The following is a 27,286-nucleotide window of genomic DNA, read 5'->3' on the forward strand; positions in this document are numbered from 1 at the left end:
AAAAAAAAAAAAAAAAGACACCACCAACATCCTGCCCGCATTTAGCTCCCTGCCAGTACAGAATTAACTCTGGAAATATGGAGACATACCTCCACACAATGTAAACAAGGTTACCCCAACAAAAAGCAAAAAAGATATGTTAACAGTAACTTTGCAATTTTGGACTTGGAAGCTTTTGTGACGCTTTAAGTCAGCATTCACACTATACCAAACTTTCATCTCATTGCTCTTTGGGGCAGATAAATTAAGTGTCTTAAACTGAAGTGACTAAAGTCCTGAAAGCAAACTAAAACAAACAAACAAACAAAAAACAAAAACAAACAACAACAGTAAAAACCCAAACAAGCCAACTTGTTTAGATACAAGTTGTGTATATTGTTGTGTTTAGATATTGGCAGTGAAGGGTTAAGGACCTAAGAGTCTCAGGTGGAAGGTCAATCCCTCCCCTGGCATTTAGCACTTTGAGAGCTGAAGGGGAACCAACTTGCAGATGGAGTCTTGATCCTCTGCCCTACATCCAGAGCCCCTGTGCACAGTCCCACTCTCTTGAGTAAAGGACAACTGGGCTTCTGCAGACGATGGCTCCTCCCTTTATTTCCATGTCACCTAACCCTGTTAATAACACTGTGCAGGTCTACAGGCTCTGGCTTCCCTACCAAGCCACTGTGCCAGACGGAAAGACCCCAGACATCGGCATTTTTTACTTAACAGTACTGATAGGCACTGCATGTGCCTCAAATCTGTATTCTACACCAAAGCTAGAAGTGACTGCACTGAGGCAGACTGACAGAGCCAAAGGCAGAACATCCACAGGTCACAAACGAAAAGAATTGTAACCATTTGCTGAATACAGCAACAATTATTGTTTAAGTATCTTTGAGGAAAGACTTAGCTTCAACTCCATTTGTCAGTGGCTGATGGCATGCAGCAGGCTGCGAGGCTCCGGCAGTAAACAGACGCTCTGCCTGCGATCACTCCCTCTGCTATCTCACCTGGCTTGGCAGCCATTTCCAGCACAGCGAGAAAGGTAATTACATGCCACTCTCAAAACACGTGTCTGATCATAAGCAGCCATTCACCCTGGTCTCTGGCTGGGAGCTCAGCAGGAAGGTGGGTGCACCAGTTCTAGGAATGTTTTGCTCTTAATTAAAAAAATTTAGGGTCTGGAGCGATGCCTCAGAGCTTAAGTAAGAATGCTCTAGAGTTCTGTTCTCCCCCCCAGGTAGCTCACAAACACGGGTCAGGCGTCCCGACACGTTTAAAACGCTATTATTATTGCTGTGTATGGGGATAACTCTGTGGAGTAGTTCTCTCCATTCACCCTTACATGGGTTCAACCCCCCACCCCAAGACAAGTGTCTTTCCCTGCTGAACCATCTCACAGGCCCCATTCTAGCAATGCTGTAAGGAAGACTCTGATATGCAAGGAGGCTGAGATCAGAGGAACCAGGTTGGTCAGTGGTGTGCGCACATGGCTGCTGAGCTGTGGGGAGGGAGGGTGTTCAATTTAAGACTTAGGCCAGACATGGTAGATGTCTCCAGATGCTAAGCGCCACTAAGGAGAGACAACTTGCTTTCCAGTGTTTGTTGCTTCTGATAGATTATAACTTGCTGGGAGAAAAGGACTTAGAACCCAGAGTTGACCAGCAAGATAGGAAAGGCTTTCCCTGTGGGAGATATGCACGCTGACACCAGATAATGGTATGTCTGAGATGCTACAACAGAGGTCTCACTTAAATGTTTATATTACTTTTCTTTTGAGGCGGGGTGTCAAGTTGCTCAGAGTGGCCCTGAGCTGGCTATGAAGCTGAGGAAATCCTTGAGTTTCTAATCCTCCCGCCTCTGAACATAAACCACCATCCCCCTATGTGTGGGGCTGGAATGGACCTAGGACTACTTGCACACTAGGCAGACCCCTGAAGCTGGAGTTACAGACAACTGTGAGATATCTGAGGGGTGCTACCCCTGCAAAAGCACACTGCGTTCTTAACTTCCGAGCCAACTCTCTAGCCCCAAGGTTCACTTACTGAACGGTAAATGATATCAAATGAGAGAAGTTCACTTAAGCAGATCAGAGACAAGTTTTAATTCCCGTAGCAAGAGCTTTCCCAGAATGTAAAAAACAAAACTCTCACCATGCTCACAGATGAACAAGAGTAGCCAAGGATTTGTTTACATTTTTATTAAGAAATAAGATATAACATGTAAAAGAAAAAAATGATTATGAATCACCTAGAGAGTTAAGAAATTTCTCTGATTTAGGTTGAGGACAAGAATACACTTGACAGGTAAGTTTTCTCACACGCACACTGACGGGACTTTATTTCAGGACAAAGCTGGGGAGGCAGCGGCCATTATGAGATCAGAGCTCCACTAGAACTGTTTCCCGTTTCCTGGTGAAAGTAACTTTGTAAATGAAAAAACAAACAAAACAAAGCAAAACCTCCTCCGAAATTAAGACAGAAGTAAATAAAGAACAGCAACAGCAAGTGGTAAAGGGAAACGTTCACAGATTCTGAGTAGGCTGAACATAGCAAACAAAACACATCCTTAGGGGAGAGAGAGGACGGTCAATGCCTAAGAGCTTGACCCACTCTTGCAAGGACCCGAATTCAGCCCCCAAGACCCGCAGGGTGGCCAGCAACCACCTATAATTCCAGAACCCTCTGGTGTCTGTGGGCACTGGCACTCACATGCCCACATAAAAATAAGCCCTGGAAACAAAAACCAAAGCCTGTCCTCTATCCAGTCAGGCATACTTCACCATCTAGACAAGCAACGGGCTTCAGATCGCCGGCTTGAGTCTTGCAGTCTCTGGGTTACAGTGTGTCCACCTGGCCTGGCTCTCTGGTTCTGCTACCAAGCTCACCTCTCTTTCTCATCGTCCCACTTCTCTCTAAAGGGTAACTGCTGTAGCCCTCAGAACCTGCTGAAAGTTAGGCCCAGGTGAGGTCGTCAGGACTGTGGCGATGTCATTAGTGACTATGATTTCCTTCTGTGCTGTTAATTTGCAGACACCCTTGTTTAGCCTCTTTGCTGGCAAACTTTAGTCCCATAAAAATTGACTGTTTGCTATGTTTACAGTTCCGTATGGCTGAAAGGCAAAGTAATTATCTTGCAGAAATGAAGCACAACAAATAATCCTTGAAAGAGTGGGCCTGGAGACTGGTTGTGAAATGATACCAGCACGCAGGTTTATCAGACACTTTCCAGACCCCCAAATTATTTATGGCTCAGAAGAAGGCAGTGTACTATTAAATCATGAGTGCTGACTGACTGCCTTCTAAAACACAATTCTGCCCAAGACTTATTTCTCTTGAACATCTCCACAAATAAATATTACATGATCTTCCACACTAGATCCTTTGAGCATTTTATTACTTCGAGAAATCATTTTTTAAAGCATCCTTTGTATGTGCACCCAGCATGTGCTCATGTGCATTTGTGCCACAGGGCACGTGTGAGGATAACCTTGGGTGTTAGCCCTTCCCTTCCACCTTGCTGGAGTCAGGCACAGGCCTGGAGAGCTGGCCCCCTAGAGTCCAGGGTTTTCCTGTCCCTGCCTCCCATCTCCTGTGCAGCCCTGGACTCAAGCTGGCAGCTGCACCTGACCTGTGACATGGGTTCTGTAGGTTCAAGTTTGGGTTTCCACACTCGTGTGCCAAGTTTTATACACCGAGCCCCTTCCCAGCTCCCATGACCGTTACACTCAGAAGTCTCTCTCACACAGCTGTTCTCTTCCTGGTTTATTTTCTACTTTCCTTTTCTGAGTCGTAACTAATGGCCATGAGTGAGAGTCCCTTTTAAGTTACTCTTTATCATATTTCCTGAAAGCTTCGAGTCACCTATTTCTTTAAAAATCATATTCATTGCTTTGAGGGATCATGAGTATGTTTTTAATTTTTACATGCTATTAAAATGGGGCATAATTGGAGGGGGCATGTGTATGCTTTGACTTTTTATGTGCTATTAAAATGGGAGTAATTACTGTAATAAAGTCAAAACGCATGAAAACAAAGCAGCTTATTCTCTGGCCTATGCACACTGCCCAACTTTCAAACAGTTAAAAAGGCTTCCTTTCTTGAGGTAGCACAGATGCTACCTGTGGGCAGCTGTTGTTCTAAGGGGTGTCGGTCCAGCAGGACACCTCCTTTCCCTCTCACCCTGGAGTTGCTGGGTAACACAATCTTGCATTCTAGTAAGTAGAAATGAAATTAGTTGAGTAATCGCTCCCAAGGCAACTTCTATAAAACAGTCAAATTGTATTGTTTCAGCAAACTCAACGCAAAAGCGCTAGCATTTTTCAAAATGCCACTTTGCAAGCATTCATCCATACAGTAAAAAATGACTGTGTGAGTTGTGGCTAACAGGGCTAGACATCTTATTCTCAGATCAGGTGAGTAATGTGCTCGCAATGGTTATTCATAGCAAAAGCCTCTAGATTTTGAAGCTCACGTTATCTAGTCATGAGGTTATTTATTTGTCCTGTTGTAAACACTTCAGTTAATTAATAATGAAATTTTAAACACTAAGTTTTCCTAAGGGGAAAGAACTGCATAGTGCTGACAGCTTCCAAGAGGATATGTGTGAGCAAGTGCATCTATCAACCCGCTGTGCCTTCAGAGACAATGCCATGACCCAGTTTTCCTTCTGCAGAGGTGGCAACTCTAATAGCAAGATCTGTGGACTACACAAAGACTAATGACAGTTGTCGTGAGACAGAGCTGCAAGCAAACTTAACTAGCTTTTAGCCTGTTGTGTCCACAGTTGTGTATACAGTCGCCACTGTTCAGTGGTGAGGACGCTCTGAGGAACATGCTATCTGATGGTTTGCTTCTCACTGTGACACCGGAGTGCTTGGACACAAAGGTGGGTGAGATGCTGGGGTGACAGTCTTAGGGGCTCCTGCTGTAGACACAGTTCCACTTTGTAGTCACGACTGTCTTATGTCTTTCACAGACTCTCCTGACTTATATATTATAAAAGCCCATCAGAGCAACACTAAACATTCTAGGAAAGAAAGATTTCACATTTCCTGACTAAGAATGGCCACTACAAAGAAACATGAATTTGCCAGTGCTGACTTTAAATATCAACCGCAAAGTCTAGATCTGTCCATAATTAGATTCTGTAGTAAATTCCCTTTCATGGAACCTCCTTCACTTAAAAAGAATTAGGTCAGATTTTTACAAAGGCAGAGGGAGTACCTGTGATAGATTTATTAAAATTCCCCATTGTTCCATTAAACCATGCCCCTTTGCCTTCCCCGCAGCTTCTGCAGAATGACAGAGTGACAGCTCTATCTACTGAGGCTCAGGATGAGATAATGCAGTCCCCTCCCCGTCCCCGGGCGGGGCTGGGGACAGAATTTATGAGGCACACATCCATGGTCCAGATCTTCAAGCTGGAAAGGAGGGCAAGATACACTTAGAGACCTGCCTGCTAAGTGCTACTCGGTATGAAGCGAGAAAGGCTCTGAGGCTGCAGAGGGGAGCCGACAAAAGCTAGTTCCTAACCCAGGCTTTTAGTAAGTTAAAACTATCTTTCGGGAATATCTAAGTGACATTGAAAAAATGGACTTGCAAGTGAAAACAACAGTAAAATGCACATAAATATCATGACGTAAGTACAGTGAGCATGTCCCTGGAAGATGGGAACATCAAACTCAGCCTTCCCATCCAGCCCTGGTTTATGTTAGAAGTCTGCCTCTGCTCTTCCTGTCTAGTGCACTTCTTGTCAACCAGAGCTGGCAAATGTGGTCTTAATTAGGCCAATCACATCCGTGGGAGATTAAAATGATGTACAATTTTCAAATACACCCTGCCCCCTGACTATAGAAGGTATACTCAATATACAAATCCAGGCAAAAGCCTGTGTAAAAAGTTAAGTTCCCTCCTAATGACTTCGCTGAGGTGACATTGCACCTGACCTCTACAGTCACCTTAGTGCCTTATAATGAACAACCGATGGTTGTCATCAAGCACTCATGGCTATGTTCTGTTAAAGTCTCACACGTGCGCACTTCTAGATGGGATCCTGAAAAAAGTCTGCATGTGATTCCATGGATGAGAGAAGCTGTAAACTACAATGAATCTATCTGAGTGCTGCCCAAGTGCTAGACTATACCAGAATGGAGTGAGAGGAAAAGATTGGCTCAGTGAGGTGGAAAGACGTCTCAGCAGAGAACACTAGCTGCTCTTCCAGGACCTGAGTTTGATTCCCTGCACCCACATGGCAGCTCACGACTGTCTGTAACTCTACTTCCAGGCGTTCTACCGCCCTCTTTTGGCCTTCATGGGCACTGCATGCATGTGATACACAGACATACAGCAGGCAAAACATCCATACACATACGATTAAATAAAAAGAGATCGGCCTCAGAACGCTTGCCTGATTGTTTGTGACCCCCTGTAGGAATACTGGTATATAAACAGTCGCAGGTTTTTAGTCAGGGGCTAATTATGACACTGAATGCCTAGGCTTCAGAGCTTGAGGGGGCTGAGAGAAACATTCTCTTTTTCCAGCACCAGGAGGGAATTTAACTTGTTAAACTTTAACAAAACAAAACCACCACCTCCACCACCACCAACAGCAACAAAAAACCAAAAAACTCTTTGGATTTTTATCTAAAAATTAGATCTATCTACTATTTATTGACTGATTGATTAAGATTGTGGGTATATATGTGTGGGTTCTGGAGACTGAACCCAGGCTACAGGGCTGGGCAGCAAGCACGTGTTCATCCACATGCCATCATGTAAGCCTGCCACCTCTGATCTTAACACTTACTTAGTATGGTGTCCATTTTTCACAGTGCTTTCAAAGTCAAAAGAAACTGCTAACAACTATGCTGATGACACATTTAGGTGGAAGCAGCTCAGTAGGTGTGTATGTCCTGACAGCTCGGCAGCCATTTAAAGAGTAGTATCCACAAACTGAGAGAACAATCACAGTATTACAGGTGTGTGCATCTGATGGGCAACCTTAGAGCTCCAGTTCCCAATCACATTGATTACTGCCACCTCATTTCCTGCTCTAGATCAGCTCTGTGGAGATCTGCTCATTACTACATCAACTGCTAATAAACTAGCTTCTCAAAACTATGACATCATCAGAATGAACCCCTCTGTCTACGGACACTGGGCACTTCCCTGGACTAGAGTCCAGTAGATGTCAGCACCCAGTATAGCCCCTATGAGTTTCCTGGGGGCACTCTGTCTGCCAGCCTTATATGACTGCTATCATCTCTGTGAACGTGGCTGTACATCACTGCTGCTGGTGTACAGATCCTGGTTCTAACACCAGACTCAGAGATCCAAAGTAGGATGTGTAGAAATTCTAAGCTACACTGGGCAGGGGGGTGGGGGCACATGCTGCTGGAAAAGTGGCCCCACAAAACCTTCAGATTCTTATTTACTCCTACTTATCAAATGGTGGTATGACATTAATCCCTCAATTTACTTCACAATAAATAATCCTGTAATTGAGCACATAATCCACTGTGGCTAAAAATTATTTGTAATATGAGTCAGATACCTGCATCTTAAGCAATCTTTGTATTAGAGGAGAGGAAGAAACAGGCATGGAGTCCTTGCCTTCCTTAGTAAGCCATCCCAGGAATCCAGACCAGACCCTGGGTGGGTAGAATGATGCCTCTCTCCCCTAAAGATTGATGTTTCCGTCTCTGGAACTTATCCATGTGTTACCTACCTTACAGGGGAAAGAGGATTAAGCCTGAGATAGAATTAAGGTTGCTAATAACTGGAGTCTGAAACTGGGAGATTATCCTGGATTATCTGAGTGGGTCCACTGTAAGCCAAGATCCCTGAGAGCAGGGAGGGGGGACAGAAGGACCAGATGCAACCGTGAGCGAAGTCACGGGGCTAGCATCACTCGGAGGTGAGGTAAGAGATTCTTCCCCAGAGTCCCCATGACCTTTTAGCCCAGACACTATGGTAGGTCTCTTCCCATGCCACAGGGGTGCACTGTAATAATCTGTGCTGCTGCTGAGCCATTGCACTTCTGTAACTTTCTACAGCAGCCTTAGAACTTATATTAGTAATAACAGTAAAAATAACAGCAACTACAAATATTTCTGGCCATTTACACAAACTAAGTAAGGTGGCTACAGCTTCCAAAAACCCAGAAATCACACTTTATGCAGAAAATGTGATGACTCCATATAAAATAAGGCACCAGGTCAGGTCAGAGACTGTGCCAGCATGCTTCAGATCCAACCGTGCTTTCCCTCTACCGTACCGCTTAGTAACAATGATAAACAGGAGAAAAACACGCTATGCTTTGGTGTGAATTCTACACAAAAGTAAGCATTGGAAAGAGGACATTCCCTTGCAGAATATTCAATTATTTCTCGGACTCTTCTCATCTCTCTCTCTCTCTCTCTCTCTCTCTCTCTCTCTCTCTCTCTCTCTCTGTGTGTGTGTGTGTGTGTGTGTGTGTGTGTGTGTGTGTACATGTGAAGTTATACATGTGAACTTGATTTTGATGTTGGGTGTCTTTCTTCAATCCCATTCCACTTGATTTATGACACAGGGTTTTTGGCTGAGCCTGAAGTCCCTTCATTGGAACAGACTGTCTAGCCCATAAGGTTCATTGATCTGCCTGTATCTGAGCCCCGAGCCTTTAACAACATCAACAAAACTACTCTCAAACTCTGTGTTTGGGCATGGGTATGTACACGAGTCCAACTGCCCTTGGAGGCTGGAGGTGTTGGCTCCTCGGGAGCTGGAGCTCCATGTGACCGTGAGCTCTGACATGCATGATAGGAACTGACCCTGAGTCTTCTGCAAGAGCTGGGCCACGCCTCTAGCCTCTCATCCTCACCACTTTCCACAGGTTATGGGGATCTGATCTCAGATCTCTGTGCTTACCCACGGGCCTTAACACCTGAGAAGCCCCCACAGCCTGCCTCTTTGCATACGGCAGAACTGCAGAGAGCAGGGCCGGCCTATCGTCAGGGGACACACTTTCCTGTGAACTGAAAGTCTTTACCTCAAGCTCAAAAGCAACCTGTGCTCACCTGTTGTCAAAGGCAAGTGGGTGATGCTGTTTAGACAGGTCAGGGTGAACCACGTGGATGACAGTGTAGCCCCAGAAAACAGGAGGAGAAGAATCAGTTTCAGCATACCCCGGATAAAATCTGCAAACCTGAAAAGAAACAATATCAAATTAATCCTAGTTAGACTTCTCAGTATTGTTTAAATTAGCAACATACTTTCTTTAAGCCACTATTTCTTGAATTTTCACTGCATAATTTTAAAAGCCAGTTATGAATATATATTTCCTCCTTTTCTTGTGTTACTTATGTTACTTTTATAATAATTCTCCCTCTTATAAACTGTTTGGAGTCTACAGCTCACAGAATAGAATTTTAAATTGACTTTTATTCTATTTTTATGCTTTTTCAACATTTTATAATGAATACACATCAGCTCAGTTTTAAGAGTTGACACTGCAGTGCAAAGTTGGTTTTTCTAAAACTCATACCCCTGTCATGCACACAAGCGCCTCTGAGCATCCTTCCTCCAGCAGGACCTGGCCCCGCTCTGCCCTCCTGCCCCCCTTTGCAGTTGGGTAGCTGTGTTCTCTGCTCTTCCATGTGAAGGCTGGTTCCCACAGTAGGGTCTGACTTGGGCACTTCCCTGTAGCGGCCTTTCTGCTGGAAACACTAACACCTCAGACCCTTGTGTGGCCCCACTCCTGACCTGCTAACCCAGCTCTTGTTCAACATGGCCCTTCATGCTCTCTCAAGTCCTCCCCTGCATTCTGCTTTAGATCCCCACAAAATTTAGATTTCTCTGTTGGAAATTTATTTCATGTAAACTGTAAACTTTCTAAGAGCAAGAATACAGTGAAGCTGTGCCAACATATTAGCACCCAGGAAGCCAACGTAGAACAGAGGTCTGGGGTGGGGTGGGGGTAGGGAGGATGCTGGATGCTATCTCATCAAGCTGGGAACTTGACAGCATCTTAGATTCTCAAAACTCACTACCCTTCTCCTGAATCCTCATCAACTAAGAACCACACCCTCACCTCTCTTCCCATTTCCATTTGTTGCTTTTCTTCCTATCACAGCTCTGGCTGTGTCTAAATACAGCTATTCTATCGTTTGGAATTATTTCTATTATATAATAGAAATATACCATGTCCTCTCCATTCTGCCTTTAAAATTGACTGTAATGTCTGACTCTATGCAGGTGTTCTTTGCAATTCTTCAGTACCAGCCACTGCCACTGCCACTGCCACTGCCACAGCCACCGCCTGCTCCTTTCTTTCCTGTGTTTATTTAATATGCGATTGATCATGTTTGTTGGTATTTTCTGGGATATATGATTCTGGATATGAGAGCTGCCACCACTTGTGAGTGGGAAGAACGGTAGACCTGCTTACTGAGTAAGGTTTGCTCTCCTTTAGGGGACACTTCTATATACCCGAGAGGACCCCACAACCTAATGAAAATGTCTGCCCCAAGATGTGTCCCCAAGGAGATATAAAATGCTTGGCCTGAATTCTGAGTTTACAAAGGATTATTACTTATTACAGAAAGACTGTAAATGATTCTTGCTGGAACTTTCAGGACAATGTGCTTCACAGCCAGTCAAAGGAACTTCCTAGCTCAAACCCTTACCTTCTGGATTTTAGTCAATGCCTTTCTAACAAAAACAAAACAAAGCAAAACAACAACATCCCAACTAAAGCTAGCTGGGTTTGACCTCACTCCTGCATCACCCCAGACTGCAAGGTCTATACTGCTGTCCTGGGCAAAGCGTGTTGTGTTGGACACCGAGAAGTTTAGATATTCTCTTGATCTCAAATATGTCATTAGATTCCCTTCTCCTGGCAAACTGATTGGCTGTGCTTGTGTGATTACTGGCTTGGAAGGCTAGTGACATTCTTACTTTAGAAACACCAAGAGTAGTTTCACAGGTAGTCACAGGAAGGAGTGATGCTTTCATTTCTAAGATTTCTGGTTTTGGAATAAACAAGAACCCTTTTTCTTTTTCTAACCCATTCTAAGAATTTGTTGTCATAATAGGTTGCGATAAAAAAAGAGTTTAAGAAAACTGGAGACCTTTACAGATCCTTCCATTCAAATGGGATTACAGGGACACACCTACACATGTTAATCAGGGCCTGCCTTCCCACGAGCGCCCAGAGATGCTCTGACAGACAGATGCTCTTTTTGTACTCTGTCACTGTCTTCAGACACACCAGAAGAGGGCATTGGATCCCATTACAGATGGTTGTGAGCTACCATGTGGCTGCTGGGAACTGAACTCAGGACCTGTGGAAGAGCAGTCAGTGTTCTTAGCCACTGAGCCATCTCTTCTGCCAGACAGACACTCTCTGACACTCTTCCCCCTCCCCGGCCCCCTCTGTGGGCAAGCTGGTCCTAGACCTTTCCAAATCCACCACATTTCTTTGTCTCCAATTCTTCCCTGTCCAAGGACAGGGAACCAAAACCACGCCTTTGCAGGAGAATAACACTCGTCTTCTTACTAACTACTGCTTTACCTTTTTAAATATTTAAAAAAATTATACCACATTTTTGGAGTGGTCCCATCTGAGGATGTTGCTCTCAAATAAAATGAAGAGAAGGGGTTTCATTATACTGGAACTACACTTCCTGCCTTCAGAAATCACTTTGGGAGGGACTGCTCCCAAGCAGGCTTCTTGTAGCTGGAATCCTTTCTGCCGCGTGAACCCAGACAAGTAGCCATTTCTGGCCTTTTCTTCTGCTTTTTCCTAAATAGTGTTCACACTGGAAAGCCCACTTCTTATCCCTCCCATCTACTTATGAGTTTGCTATGAAATATTCTCACCTTGCCATAGCTATCCCAACAACACAGCCTCCAACTATGGACCAAAATCCAATCCAGCCAGCGTCTACCTGTTAACAAAGTAGCAGACTTGTTATTAACACATTAATTAGTATATTAATACAATAACATTAATACAAGACCTGCATGTTGCATGCAAGGAGAAATGAAATCCTCTTCAGTCAATATCAACAGCTAGCTAAATGGCAACAAATCTAGGAAATATTTAAGAAAATGGATTAAAATGAAAGGATTCGTGTGTAACTAATGAATACAAATTTCTCTATGTAACTATTAATTTTTGTAGGAATGTTTAAATCAACAAAACAATACCATTAAATATTTTCAGGCATGTGCTATACACTAGCATTGTTTAATATTGCCTAATGCTAAGACCCTTCAATAAGAAAGGATAGAAAATGGTCCATGACCTCAAGAAGTTTAAATCTAATCATCATACATAAAACTCTTATAAAATAATTGGTTGCTAAAACATCTGGCCGTCTTTATGACTGTATTGAGTGATGAGATATGGGAGGAGAGATGGGGAGAGAGACCTGAGGCGGAGGAAGAGGGTGGTAGTATAACCTGGTTACAACACATACCCAGGCCTCATGTGACTCAGTTTGGTCCCCAGATGCCAGCACTACCTGAGAAGTTCTGGAAGCTTAGGAGGTAGGGCCTACCTGGAGGAAGGAGGTTACTGGAGTCACATCCCTAGGGACTGTGACTTATCCTTGGTGCCTCTCTATGGGAACTGAACTGCTCTGCTGCCTGCCATGACGTTTGTTATCTCTCAGCCCCATAGCAATGTGCCACGCTGACACAGACTGGAATCTATAGGACCATAGGCAAAGCCACGCTTGTTTCCTATTAAGTTGTTCTATCAAATATGTTGTCACTTTCAAGTCTGATGAACACAAGTAGATAGAAAAAAAAAAAAAAAAGAGCTGAACTCGGAAACTTTTTATTCTTGCTCCTCATGAGCTCAGTGACCCTGGTCAATTATCCTCCTACCTACAAAGCGGTGAGGGAGAATGTGCGCAGACTTAGCTTGGTGAGTGGCACAAAGCAAGTGCTCACTAAGCATCAGCAGCAGGTCCCATCTCAGGACACTTCTCCCATTTTAGCTCTTCCGCGCCTTCAGGCCCACATACTCGGGGCACTTGACACCGCCGCCTGCATCCCTTACAGCACCTGTGCAGGCGTGCTTGTGCCCTGGTGCCCATGTGGCAGACACCTTCTGGTACTGGTCCCACCCTGCCTTTTACTTTGTTTGAGCCGGGGTCTCTTGTTCCTGGCTGCTAAGATGGCCCTCAAGCTTCAGATGTTCCTGCTTCTCTCTTCTCTCACTGCAGGAGCACCGGGTCTGCAGTCTCAGCCTCTGCCACTGTTTTTACAGGGTTCTGATGACCTACACTCAGGTCCTCATGCTTGTGTGACGAGCCCTTTACCCGTTGAGCCTTTGTCTCTCTAGCACAGCCACACACATTTTCATCTGTCCCCTGGGTGAGTGGCAACGTGTGTCGTGCAACAATATGGGCCTAGCTGTACTGATGCTAGTCTTTTCAAGCCAGTTATGATCTTTCTCCTTTGTTAAATTAAAAATTAAAACATAATTTGAAATTATGCTTTAATATCTGGTGTGATCATGGACTCCGTATCTCTCAGAGTTTAAACACAGAAAGATACCAGGAAGGACTTTTTAGGGTTTGCAATACTAGTTAGTCACAGATATGTACAATTTGACCTCATTTAAATAGACTTGCACACGTCCTTATTAGAACTTATTGAGAACTGGAGAAAGAGGTTGTCTTGTGGCAAAGACTCACCTATGGTCTGGTGCACGGGTTGGAACCGAAATCTCCGGTGAGACACTACAGAGAAGAGGGGCCTTTTATAAAACAAGGGCTGCCTTGTCCTCTGCCATGTGATGGTGCAGAGAAGGGGCATCTGGAGGCGGATGGGGAATCCGGCAGCTATGGAACCTGCTAGTGTTCCAGAACTGTGAGAAATAAATTTCTGTTCCATCAATTTCCTAGTCTAAGGTATTTTGTTAAAGTATGTGGTGTGGACTGAGACGGCACATGTGGTAATCTGGATTACTATTGTGGTTGAGAATTACAAACTCTGGGAGGAAATCCATCTGAAGCCCGGAACTGGAAGAGTCCGGTGGAAGGCGGAGTTATGGGGGGTGTGACCTAGGCCAGGGAGGGAATCCAGAGTGACAGGTTGGGCGTCTATATAACTTTCTTTAGGGGCATTTGCTTATTTCAGAACACGTATTTAAGGGACTGATACGTGGTTCATCTCATTCACCTATGAAAGAAAATATGGGTTTGGAGTTCACTGTAGGGCGAGGACCTTGTGAAAACAGACGTGACGTGAGACCCTAATGGCCACACCACACACTGGAAGTGCAATGGCTTTTCATGAGACTAAAGTTTAGATTTAAATGGTTTCAGTCCTTGAAATCAGACTAAAGCAGTCCCTAGGTTCTCTCCAGAAAACAGACAGACGAAACCTCACAATTCTCTTTGGAGAAAGAATGGCACCCTCTTGCCATCCAGGTGATCTCTTTACACAGTCTGTGCCTGTGACAGGAAAGCAGACGTCTCTGTCACAGGAAAGCAGACAACAGGCCAGAGAACAGGGCCTGAGGTGCAGACTGTGAATGAACACTACCGGGAGACGGAAAAGGTAAGTATGTCTGTAGAAGTCTGTACACTACAACAGAACAAATCAAAACTTATCGCTCAAAAACAGTTAAAACTCGGAGGAATTTAATAGTATCTTACAGCTGAAGATTGACGTGTTGAGCTGGAAAAATGGTAGATAAAATATCCAGTCAGAAGCATTGAAAGGTAAAACGATAGGATGAAGTGCAAAGGTGTAAGATGTATGACTAGAGGTGCCACATGATCGGAAAATGCAGCACAAAAGTTTAACACATAGAGTGCCACGTGAGAAACTGAAGAACATAAACCTAAGGAGATGTTGGCTAAACATTTCTAGAAACTGAAGAGACAAGTTCTAGATCCAAAGAGTCCTACAAACCTCAAGAAGCACGACTGTGGGGCTGGGGGTGTAGCTCAGTTGGGAGGGTGCCTGCCAATCACGAACAAAGCCCCAAGTCAGGGCTCCTGCATCTCATAAAATGGGGTATGGTGACAGGTGACTGTGACCCAGCACTCCAGAGGTGAACACAAGGGATCAAGGTCATCCTCATTTATGTGGTGAGCTTAAGGTCACCCTGGGTTATACTGAGTTCCTGTTGCCAATCTTGTTTTAATTTTTAAACAAAAATTAAAATCTTTAGATATCATACTTGTAAAAGAAAATAGCATATGTTCTTATAAACACCTCCCACATTGCAATGGATTATGGAAATATTTTAAATTAAATAATAATGATGAGCTTAAACACATTCAGAGAGGTATGGGCATAGACTCAAATGGAGTTCTACTTAATTAAACTTATGAGATAGGATGGGAAATCTATACTTTTTTTTAAAAAAAATGAAATTGCCTTAAAATGGATATATTTAAGTTGAAAAATCAAAGACACTCATAGGCATTTATGTTTAAAAATTAGGAAACGAAGCAAAGTACTCTTTCCTATAGATGAGAACAGAAGAACATAAAGAGGAAAGTATAAATCATCAGAATGTTCAGAAAAGAAACATTCAATAAAAAAGCTAATGGAATTACTCAAGTAAAACTATGTGAGAAGACACTGATATTCAGGGTAACTAATATCCTGAGTATCTGGTCCTGGAGGGCTAATAAAATCACCAGAGAGTAGATAACCATGACATACACTTTGCCAGGACACTGAACACAGGACATTGGCTGCTCTTCTAGACATCCTGAGTTCAAATTCCAGCAACCACATAGTGCTCACAACCATCTGTAATGGGATTTGATGCCCTCTGAAGATAGCAACAGTGTACTCATTAACATAAAATAAATCTAAAAAAAGAAACCTGCCTACTGAAATGTTAATGTAGAATTGCTTTAAGAAATCTATTTTTAAGCCGGGCGTGGTGGCGCATGCCTTTAATCCCAGCACTCAGGAGGCAGAGGCAGGAGGATTTCTGAGTTCGAGGCCAGCCTGGTCTACAGAGTGAGTTCCAGAATAGCCAGGGCTATACAGAGAAACCCTGTCTCAAAAAAAAGAATAAATTTATTTTTACTTGGTGTGTCCATGTGTTTGCTATCATGCATATGCATCGTATGTATGCAGAGACAAGGGAGCGGGATGAACCCAGAAACTGGAAGATCAGCAAGTGCTCTTAACTGCTCAGACATCTCTCTGACCCTAATTTTGTAACTTTTAAAGAAACAGATTCAATATTTAAAACACATTTTTTTTTCACAGAAAAGTAAATGGCTTAAACAGTAAGGTCTACCAAATATTTAGAGAAGAACAGAAGATCAAATACATATTTTTTTTTAAATCTATTTTTCGTTTTTGAAATGGGGTTTCTCTATGTAGTTCTGGCTGTCCTGGAATTCAGAGAGCTCCACCTGCCTTTGCCTCCCGAGTGCTAGGGTTAGAGGATATGCCACCACGCCTGGCCCTCAAACTCATAATCTGATATGAATGCTTAGAATAAAAGAAAAGAGAGAATATGTCCCAAATTGCTTCAGTACCAGCACAGCCTTGGTACTGGTGCTAAGGCTGTGGCTCAGTTGGGAGAGTGGTCACCTCAAGGGCCTGGGTTGATCCCCAGCAGTGCAAAGCCAAGTACACTTCCAGCACATGGGACGTAGAAGCCGGAGAACCACAAGTTCAACATCTTCCTTGGCTACAGAGCAACTTCTAGGTCAGCCTGGGCTGCTTGAGAGCCTGTTTCAAAAGCAACCAAACAAACCCTCAATCCTTAAAATCCCAAACAGACAGGACAAAAAAGGAAAATTATAGTTCCATCTCATTCTGGAGCTCAACCAATCCAGAAATCCTCCAAACTCCAACCGACCACTGACAGATTAGTCTAGGAGCAAACGGTAAGGAAGGAAAGATGTAACTTTAAATGAAGTAAATTACTGAAACTTTGGCTGGGCGGTGGTGGCGCACACCTTTAGTCTCAGTACTCGGGAGGCAGAGGCGGGTGGATTTCTGAGTTGAGGCCAGCCTGGTCTACAAAGTGAGTTCCAGGACAGCCAGGGCTACATAGAGAAACCCTGTCTCAAAAAAAAAAAAAAAAAAAAAAAAACCCAAAAAGTAAAGCAACAACAACAACAATTTACTTAAATGTCATCTCAAACAGCGGTATGTACCTCATGGCTGCTGTACTGTTTCCTTAGAGAATACAAGGACGTACACTTATGAACTGGGAACAAGCAAGGATTTGTTTCTCTTTCCTCTGCAATATAGTCTTTGCTAAGTCTAACACCTAGACTATTGAAAATTTGGATTCTGTTGATTACTCTTTTCTTGTTTAAAACATGGAGCATAATTTCCAAATTTTTTGCATGTCTATAGGACTGTTAAATTCTACTTTGAATGCTGTGGGTGGTAAACATAGTGCACTCTTTAGTTGTCCTCTACGTTTGGTGACTTCTGTCTGACAGGCTGCACTGTGTCGGATGGCCCTGTGTGTGCTTATGGTAGAGAAGAAAAAAAGACTTGGGCCTGTGTTTGGGAGGGCCAGACTGTCACAGTAGCCTGTGGTCTTCAGGGCTTGCTGCAAGCTTTGCTTACGGTGGTTCATACAGAGTAAACCTTTGTCTACAGAAGGGACGGTTTTTCATTCTGTGCTTAATATTCACGAAACCTGGCTTGACAGCATAGGCCTGTAAGCCCAGATAGAGGGAGGCTGAGGCAGGAGGACTGTAAGCTAAAAGCCTACTTGCATTATGACTGAATTCAAAGCCAGACCTGGGCAACTTAGTGAGGCCCTGTTTAAAGGGGGCTGAGATGTCATGTCAGTAGTAGAGCCCTTGCCTAGCCTGTGTGAGGCCCTGAAAAGCTTTTGGGGTGCTGTTGTCCTGGCTCCATACCACAACTCTAACTTGACCTCTGTTGTCTTTGCTCTCCTTTTCAACTCTGTGGCAGGCTACCAACTAGGCTCCTGGGAGCTCTAGGTATGTAGGCCACGTCTCAGCCAGGGTTACAAGGGCAGGAAGGAATGACCCCATTTTGGTCTACTAGTGGGCCTCCTCCTCATTCCTCTTTTCTATTTTTCAGCAACAAGAGTGGGCAAGAGACCTGAACAGGTAGTTACAAAATAGGATGTTCAAATACCCGCTAACAGTTGAAAAAGACAGGCCAGATGTCCCTGTGAATGCAAACAAGGCTCAGTCACTAGCACGTCTATGAAAAGGTTTCAAACACTGCTGAATAACCACGTGCTCTAGCGACGTGCAGCAGGAGAAGCACCAGCTGCTGCTGACAGGACTGTAAGGGATCAGCTGCCTCAGACAGGATTTACATTGCCTGTCAGAGGAGGCATATGGAAAAAGCAGCCATTCCATTCCAAAACCCACAAGCAAAAGGACTGCAGGAGGAACATTGAGAACAGTGCTTGAGAACAGTCACACAACCCCACTGGGACAGCCAAGAGTGGGAGACAACTCAAATGCTCAAAGTACATGGCCAGACTGTTCACGCACAGAACGATGGTGGCAGAGTGGTGTGCTGGGTCTCTATCTGCCTTTCCTACCATGCTGTCTGGAAGCAAAAAGAATGCAGTAACGACAGTGAGCATGGTGAAAAGGTTTAATCTCATGGTTAATTCTTCCTAATTCGTATATGTGTGTGTATGTGCATACATGTGTGTATGCATGTGCATGTGCATGTGTGTGTGTGCTTGTGTGTATGCATTCGTAAGTGCAGGCTGGAGAACAATGTGTGGAGAATCAGATCTCTCCGACTATGTAGGTTATGAGTATCAAACTCAGATCATCATGATTTTACCCACTGAGCCATCTTGCAGGCCCATGGTTATGCTTTATAACAAGGAGGCGTCCTAATTCTGAGACAAGAGAGTACTTAGAATAGCAATGTATCAGATGATGAGTTTGTAATTTATCAGGTATGAAACAAGGATAAAGAAGTTACCAAAACTAAGGCTTTTTCTCTTCTGCTTATCAGTATTAATAGCAGCCAAAGAAATGCGAAACTCACGCTGATGTTAAAAATCAAGTTTTCAACTGTCCCAGAGGAATCTTGTTTTTGCAACAATAATTTAGGCAACACTTTACCTAATCTTTGAAGCTAAAACCAAAATTGATCACCATTACTTATAAATAAAATGAGCTAAAATACCGACAACATATATAGACACAAATACTTACTTGACTGACATGCACTGGGGACATATGACATATATAGACACAAATACTTACTTGACTGACATGCACTGGTGACATATGACATATGACATATATAGGCACAAATACTTACTTGACTGACATGCACTAGTGACATATGACATATGACATATATAGACACAAATACTTACTTGACTGACATGCACTGGGGTTAAAATTAGGTCCAGAACTCCAGACCAGCCAGCAAACACACCAAGTGGTATTGCGTATGCTAAAGCAATCATCAAAAACCTCAAATTGCTGCAAAAGAAAACATTATTACAAATTTAAAATGTAGAATTTAAACTATTTACGAAATACTTAAAGTCATTTTGAAATGGGAACACAGAATAAGGAGTGTGTGTCCATTTGTTGATAAATGTGAGATTCTCTAACATTTTAATTTTTATAGGAATGAACTCTGTGGCGCCCAGCCTTAAGTGGGATGATTTTATCGCAGCCTCGCCCTCAAGGTCAGGAGGTGGGAAGACTGTGAGAGCCAGAGTTGGTAGAACCAGAGAACCAGGGAACCAGGACGGAGGCACACACAAACTCAGAGACCATGGCAACACGGGCAAGACCTGCCTGGGTTCAACACACACAAAATCCAACATCGATAGGGGAGTGGACACAAAGTCTCACCCCTACCTATCCAAGAAGCTCTCTGTACCCGGTATCTGCCAGGAGCAGGAAAATCAGTTTTCTTTAGTGGAATCACTAGGATAATATCAATCATACTGCAGGGCAGGCCTCATGCTCAGAAACAGTTAGCTAACACAAAGCAGGCCCCATGATCCTTTGTTTTTGTGTTTGGCTTTCTTAAGAGAGACTGCGAAGCTGGGTGGGGAGGGACATGGGGAAGAGCCTGAGATGAACTGGAGGAAGGGAAAGTTTATGATCAATATATATTATGAAAGTTACAAAAACCCAGCAAAATTACACAAGTATCCTTTCACTTACAGTTCTGAAAATCCCCAGTGTTTGCTGTGCTATACATATGCGTTCTATTGCACTTAGGAGGCTGAGGCAGGACAGTTACTTTGAGCTTGGGGCCATGAGTTCCATAACAGCCTGGGTTACAGATCAAGATCTCATCTTAAAAAAAAATCAAAACAAAACAAAAGAAAACCAATATAGCATCTAGGAATGAACCAGTAATATGAAAGAAAGAGAGACAGGGAGGAAGGGAGAGGAGGAGGGGGGAGGGGCGGGAATCTTCAACCTAACTACAAGGACAGAAACAATCTAAACAGATGGACAGTCTATACTCTCAGCCTACATGTATCATAAATTCAGTGTAGTCACAACTAAACTCACTTGTATTTTTTTTCTAGAAACTTAAGAAATATGAAAACTAAAATTCCTTAAAAAGCTAAGTCACCCTTTAAAAAGCTTGGTGCGGAAGCCCTTGTCCTGAGATAGCAAGACTAACTGCGTGGCCAAGGCAGTGACAGTGTAGCACTGGCTCACGACAAAGATGACCACGGAGATGGAGACAGAGAAATCCTGCACACAGTGCGATGGCACTGCCAGCCACGTGCCAGGGGTGCTTCCAGATGCTGCTCACCATCTGAGGAAGAACATCCTCCTATATCGGTTACCAACAACATTTACTAAGGTGGGATAAAAATGCAGATGTGAAAGAAAAAAACCAACAAGCAATAATTTTAGAAACTGTGCAAAATTATTAGGCAGACAGCAGACTGGGAGTAGATACTGGAAAGTGTTTAGATCAAAGAGAGATTTAGACTTTTTTTTTTTTTAAAGATTTATTTATTTATTATATGTAAGTACACTGTAGCTGTCTTCAGACACTCCAGAAGAGGAAGTCAGATCTTGTTATGGATGGTTATGAGCCACCATGTGGTTGCTGGGATTTGAACTCCGGACCTTCGGAAGAGCAGTTGGGTGCTCTTACCCACTGAGCCATCTCACCAGCCCGAGAGATTTATACTTAAGATATGCAAACCGTTTAAGAACTACCATTAAAAACTGGGCAAAACTGTGGAGAGCAACTTAAGTAGATGAAGTCTAATAAGCCACAAATCATAGGATCAGAGTCTGAACCTATTAATTATGACCTAATATAAATTAAATAAAACATAGCTCACAGCTGCTATAGTGGCAAAGTGAGTTAATTACAAACTGTTGATAATGTGACGTTCCACTGGGCATCTTTGAGATCAGTCTGGCAATGCCAGGCAAGCTGGGCATAGAGAACGTTATGGCCTAATAATGCACCAGCAGGCACATTCTCCAAAAAGACTCACATCTATGGCAAGTGAGGGTGTCACTGCGGTTGTGTCTTGGCAGCAATGAACTGGAAGCAGCCCAGATACACAATGGATAGGAGGATAAAGGGTGACTGGCTAACCCTGAGGGCCATTTGTTTACTGAGCAGTGGGGAGATGACTTGAGAAGAAAAAGAGAGCTCTCCATATCAAGGCCTACCCTCACCAGTGAAGTCATGTAAAACAAAGACAAAAGAGAGACCTGGGGCTGTGGTTCAGTGCTGGAGCACCGGCCTGGTGAGCACAGGCCCTGCCTCAATCCCCAGGGCCACTGACAACCAAATGCAGTGACAATGTTGATTTCTTTAAAACCTCAGTTATGCTATGTGGGTCGAGGGGAATTGACCCTGGGTCCTCTGGAAGAACAGCCACTGAGCCATCTCTCTAGCTGCACGTGCTTGCAGTTCCTGCTCCCTCATGAGTTCCTTAAGTTACTTGGACCAGGACCTAGAGTGGGGCCGCACCTTGCATTGGGCTTGAATTCCTGGAGTGGGATATGAGGCTGCTTCAGTTTGTCCACAGCCACTACCCATGTCTGCCTTGTGCACTAGGAGGGGCATGATCTTTGTCAGCTGCACACAGTTTGATTCTGGGGTCTCTGGGGTCTCTGGAGAGGTATAAATGGGAGAGCCCCGAGAGGGCTGGGAGGGGCTCCGAAAAGGCTACTGCTCCCCTCTCTGCTCCTGGCTGCTGCTGTTGTGGTTTGATGAAAAGATGGAGATATCCTGATTACAAAGATTGGACTGGCTCCAAGGAACCCAGTGACCTAACCAGCAGGAAGAAGCCTGGAGAGACCTATGACCTTTCCCCTCTAGCCTTTCTCTCCTACCTAGTTGTTGGGGGTTGGAAGGGATTAGGGTGGAATAAGGATTGGAAGGGGAGTACAGGTATAAAATTCAAATAAAAAATAGCCACCCAAAATAGCCACCAACCAACCAATTAAACCTAAAGCTAAAGGGAAGCCCACTCAGCACAAAGGTGTGACTAAAAATTCACAAGGAACACAAAGGCAGAGCCCTGTCTAACCACGGAGTGCGACATCTACAGACCCGACCTGGGGATGAAGGAGCTGGAAGGAAGTTTCCAGAGAGAGCCAGCTGAAGAACAAGGAGACTGACAGATATAAGAATTCAAGCCAGCCGGGCTGGTGAGATGGCTCAGTGGGTAAGAGCACCTGACTGCTCTTCTGAAGGTCCAGAGTTCAAATCCCAGCAACCACATGGTGGCTCACAACCATCTGTAACAAGATCTGACTCCCTCTTCTGGAGTGTCTGAAGACAGCTACAGTGTACTTACATATAGTAAATAAATAAATCTTTAAAAAAAAAAAAAGAATTCAAGCCAGCCAGGTATGGTGGCACATGCCTTTAATCCCAGCACTCAGGAGGCAGAAAAAAAAAAAAAGTTCCAGGCTAGTCTTATAAACAAACAAGAAGAAAATTAGTTGCTAGAAACCAAAACGGTAAGATTATTATTTCAGCTATGGAAATTTTGTTTAAAATTATGGGAAAAAAACTAAAGACTAATTTTTTTTTGTTTTGTTTTTCGAGACAGGGTTTCTCTGTATAGCCCTGGCTCTCCTGGAACTCACTTTGTAGACCAGGCTGGCCTCGAACTCAGAAATCCACCTGCCTCTGCCTCCCGAGTGCTGGGATTAAAGGCATGCGCCACCACGCCCGGCAAGACTAATTTTTTTTTAAAGTGGCAGGTCATCAATTATGATCCCCAAAAGACCTCTCCTTTAACATCATGGACCTGTCCAGTCAAGGTGTGAGAATACAATGATTTATTTTTAAATTCAGATATAAAGTAAAAAACATTGGAAATACTGCTCAATGAGTACTTTTCAACTATAAATCTGACTGAATTTATCAACTATTTAAAATGAAAACAGAGTCCCAACTGAGGTGTGTTCAAAGACAAACACACAGTAGATACTAAAAACAGTAATAGTAAAATATCCTATTGACGAGTTTAGTATGACTACACATTACAACTGAATAAAATATGCTACCAAGATGAATTTTTCTTATTCCCTTCTAATATTTCTTAGTGAGATACTAAAAACCTTATGATAATATCTGTGACCTGGGTATTCATAGAGGATACAATGATATAGTTCTTTTTTGCAAGGAATTTACCATGGGGGGCAAGGGAGAGAGATTTTAAAAAGAACCAACTAGAGAGTCAACGCATTGATAACAACTCCTGAGAGCTAAAGAAACTTCAAAAGGTAACATCAACAGTCCCAAGTCACACCCACGGTGACGTTTGAGATGTCTGAAGAGTCAGACTTAGTCCCAGAGCATTTGAATATTTGAGGACAGCCTTTGATGTAACTACACTTAAGTTAAACCAATAAAATGACGTAATATGTTGCACTTCCTGCTCTATGAGCCTAATGGGGGTATACTGAGATGGTTTTAGATGAGAAAGAATATCATTTTATTACTTTGTATTGACTAGCACCTATGTAATATGTGTTAACACATAATAAAGAACCCAAATAGTATGAAAATATAGCAAATATGAAAATTCTATTATTTCACAAACTATATGGTATAAATTTCTATGTAACAGAAATTATTTATAGAAGATCTAATTTTTAAAATATTTTTAAAAATTTAAATATTTGTCTACATGGAGATGGATAGAGCAAAAATTAATGACATCTTGGTATAGGGTGAATTTTCAACATATATTTCTGTTAGAGAATTAAATAATTAGTATTTTAATTAATATTGACATGAAGTACTTACAATTTGATTAATGCTGAAAAATAAACAGTTCAGATTATCCTTGAACATTAAGAATCAGGGGCGGGAGAGCTGAAAGCACTTCCCAGCCAGCAAGGCTGATGGCCTGAGTTTGATCCCTGGAACCCACAGAGAGGTGGAATAGCAAACTGTCTTCATTGTCCTCTGACCTCCGTGCATATCCTGTGGCACATCTGTGCCACCCCATGACAGACAGACACCCCCCATCCCCCCCACCCCCAGAGAGAATACACTGACAGCAGCCACAGCCACAGCCACTGCCACACAATGCCCCAAGTCTACTCACTCACCTTAGTAACCTACAAAAGCTCCGCCGGTAACTCAGCCGCTGGCTCGCAGCAGCAACACTGGGAGGAAGAGGAGGCCGGGGCGGGAAATAAGCTAGTGTGGCAGAGAATATTAGGCATACAACTCCAAATTCTGAAAGAAAAATGAAGGTGAAGTGCTACCCATGACACAAGAGCCAATACTTATTTCTTTAATATCTAGCTCAACAAAGACAAGCAAAATTTGATGCCTCCACCAGCGCAGAGCGGAGGCTGGGAGTGTGAGCCCCTAAATTCCCCAGGCCACCAGTAGGAGGCGCGCTATGAACAAAGATGCACAGAAGTGCCTGGTTTGTGCCAGATCTCCAAAGGTTGAGAGCTGAACAGTTACTCCATGGGGAAGCCCACCCAAACCCTGTAGGAGAGATTCTAAAGCAGCCTCAGAAGACGCCTCAGAAAGAAGGAATGTGGAGGGGACTGGGAAGGATAGGGTTTTGTCTGATGGAGAAGACTTCTGATTCAATTCACACTGCACAATAAAGTTAAACGACACAAGGAAGCAATTAGGTGCAATGTGGCCAGTAATGGGAGAAACCAGGCTGAATACTACCAACAGATGCTTGACAGATGTTTAGTTGAGCATGACATTTAGTTTTCTATATAGACACCATGTCTAGAGAAGTCTCAAGAATATATGCTATAGAGTGTTTTACTGTAAATGGATTTAAAATGTAAAATTAACAAAGACTTTTCCATGTAGCAAGTACATATATTACATTTAGTGCTGTCCTAGGAAGGGCTGTTTCAAACAGGCATATCCATATGATATAATGAAAGTACACTGGAGTGCGTGTATCTGTCAGTCCTCAGGGGTCTCTGGTGATGTGATTGGGCACAGCAGGACTAGAGTGTAGAGCTGGAATAGAAACCAAAGTATCCAAGAAAAAAACAAAACTCTTCAAAGCACCTGCATACAACACAGTCTCGATTCGGTCTTTAATATGAGCCCTGCTACTCTCTGCAGCGAGAAGGGGTGCCGTCCCATTGGGAGCTGGAACAACCAGGGGCCCGACGAGAAACGCGCATGCTCCACCGAGGTAACTCAGCATCGATGCGATTGCTGTGGCGGTGGCTCGCTCGTCAGCAGAAAACCACGTCGTAGAGAGGAACGGCGCCGCATTCATGACAGTTGGACCTGCCAGTCCGTTCAGTATCTGTCCCCCATGGATTAATCTGGAATTGGAAACGTCGGAAGGCTGTGAGACATTTGAAGCAAGCATTTTCTAAATGAAAAGGATATTAACCAAATAGCAGTTTAACTACAAGATATATATACATACACATAAAGAATGTGACATTATCTTTCAAGATAGCATTTGAAATGTAAATAAAGAAAATATCTAATAAAAGAAACAAAACAATGAAAAAAAAAAAAAGAAGAATGTGACATTCTGAAAAGGTGAGCTGACCAGCTTTCAAAATGACACACTTTCTCTAGAGGGAGACCAAGGACACCAGTTCACCACTCACTGCGCCAATACCAAACTAAGAACTCGCTATAACTTTGGTGTGGTGGTTTGAATACCAGTGGTGACTACGGCTCATAGATTTGGATGTGTTGGTTACCAGGGAGTGGCACTATTAGGAGGTGTGGCCTTGCTGGAAGAAATGTATCATTGGGGGTGAGCTTTGGGGTTTGAAATGCTCAAGCCAGTCCCAGTGTCTCTCTCTGCAGCAGCCTGTAGATCTGGATGTAGAATTCTCAGCTCCTCTCCAGCACCATGTCTGCCTGCATACTGTCATGTCTCCCACCATGATGACAATGGACTAAACCACTAAACTGTAAAGCCAGCCCGTAATTTTCCTTTGAAAGTGTTGCCATGGTCATGGCGCCTCCTCACAGTCATAGAACTTGGTTCATTTGTCCTATTCTTGTTTCAGTTTGCTGAAATATGTGAGCTTTGGCACAGAAGAAACTTGCCAAGGTGCTAACAAAACAAGCTGAAAATTAGATTCAAAACTCATTGTTTTTTCCTAGTACTCTGCAGCTCATTAACAGGTGCTGGAAAACAGTACAGCTGAGAGCAGTATTCCACACCTGTTGCATGCAAGGAATTAGGATTATATCCATACACAAAACAATAATCAAGACTCTTCTAATGTCAGACAGAAAGTCTCTGGGCTGGTTCAGTCACTTTGGCTGGGGACCAGCCCAGGCACAGGAATGCACCCTAGGCCATGCAAAAGAGACAGTCAGGATCACTGGGTCTTTAATGAGATGCTGTACTTTCCCTCCTCGGAATTTCGGCCCCCACCCCCATACATTAGCTCAGAAGGCTGCGCCACGTAGGGTGGTAAGTCTGCCTGCTTTTCTGAATTATTCAAAAAGGTGGGGGTGGTTTCATCTCTTTTCTAAACATGCTTCTCCCAACACTCTGGGCTCCCTTACTCACCTCTGTGGCCCTGCTGTGACAAACATACTGTCTCCACCATGCTCACCATTAATGCTGTTAAAAAGATGTTGAGGATGTAAAGGTCACCACAGCATCACTGTCACAGCACGGTGGCTGAGGGCAGGACAGAAGCTAAGATGTGCTAGTTTCTGGCCAAGGAGCTGTCCTAGGTAACTCAAGGTGTGTAATGTGGGAGTCTGTCCACTAGGCTGTGCAGGGCTGTCAGCTGCCGCTGTGTTGCCTCTTTCTCACAGGGCTTCCAGAGTGTTCTGTGTCCCCAACCTCAGCACAGCTGCTTTCGCTCCCTTCCTCCCACCCGTCTGCTCTTTTCCTCCTCTCTCGG

General features: G+C 43.6%; 1 protein-coding gene and 1 non-coding gene across 2 annotated transcripts in view; both read right to left on the minus strand.

Moving 5' to 3' along the window:
* Positions 1–27,286, minus strand: part of Slc49a4 (solute carrier family 49 member 4) — a 73,587-nt gene that overhangs the window by 13,609 nt on the left and 32,692 nt on the right. Inside the window, exons 3-7 of the mRNA XM_021209359.2 lie at positions 25,458–25,723; positions 24,515–24,644; positions 19,309–19,417; positions 11,844–11,911; positions 9,041–9,168 (exon numbers count right to left, since the gene is read on the minus strand). Coding sequence (XP_021065018.1) covers positions 9,041–9,168; positions 11,844–11,911; positions 19,309–19,417; positions 24,515–24,644; positions 25,458–25,723 — 701 coding nt within the window. The remainder of the gene's footprint in view (positions 1–9,040; positions 9,169–11,843; positions 11,912–19,308; positions 19,418–24,514; positions 24,645–25,457; positions 25,724–27,286) is intronic.
* Positions 11,395–11,502, minus strand: LOC115065113. Its single transcript, XR_003844916.1, has one exon. It is a non-coding gene; the product is annotated as a small nucleolar RNA SNORA38 (small nucleolar RNA).

The sequence above is a fragment of the Mus pahari genome, chromosome 12 (genome assembly GCF_900095145.1).
Source record: "Mus pahari chromosome 12, PAHARI_EIJ_v1.1, whole genome shotgun sequence".
Taxonomy (NCBI): Eukaryota; Metazoa; Chordata; class Mammalia; order Rodentia; family Muridae; genus Mus; species Mus pahari.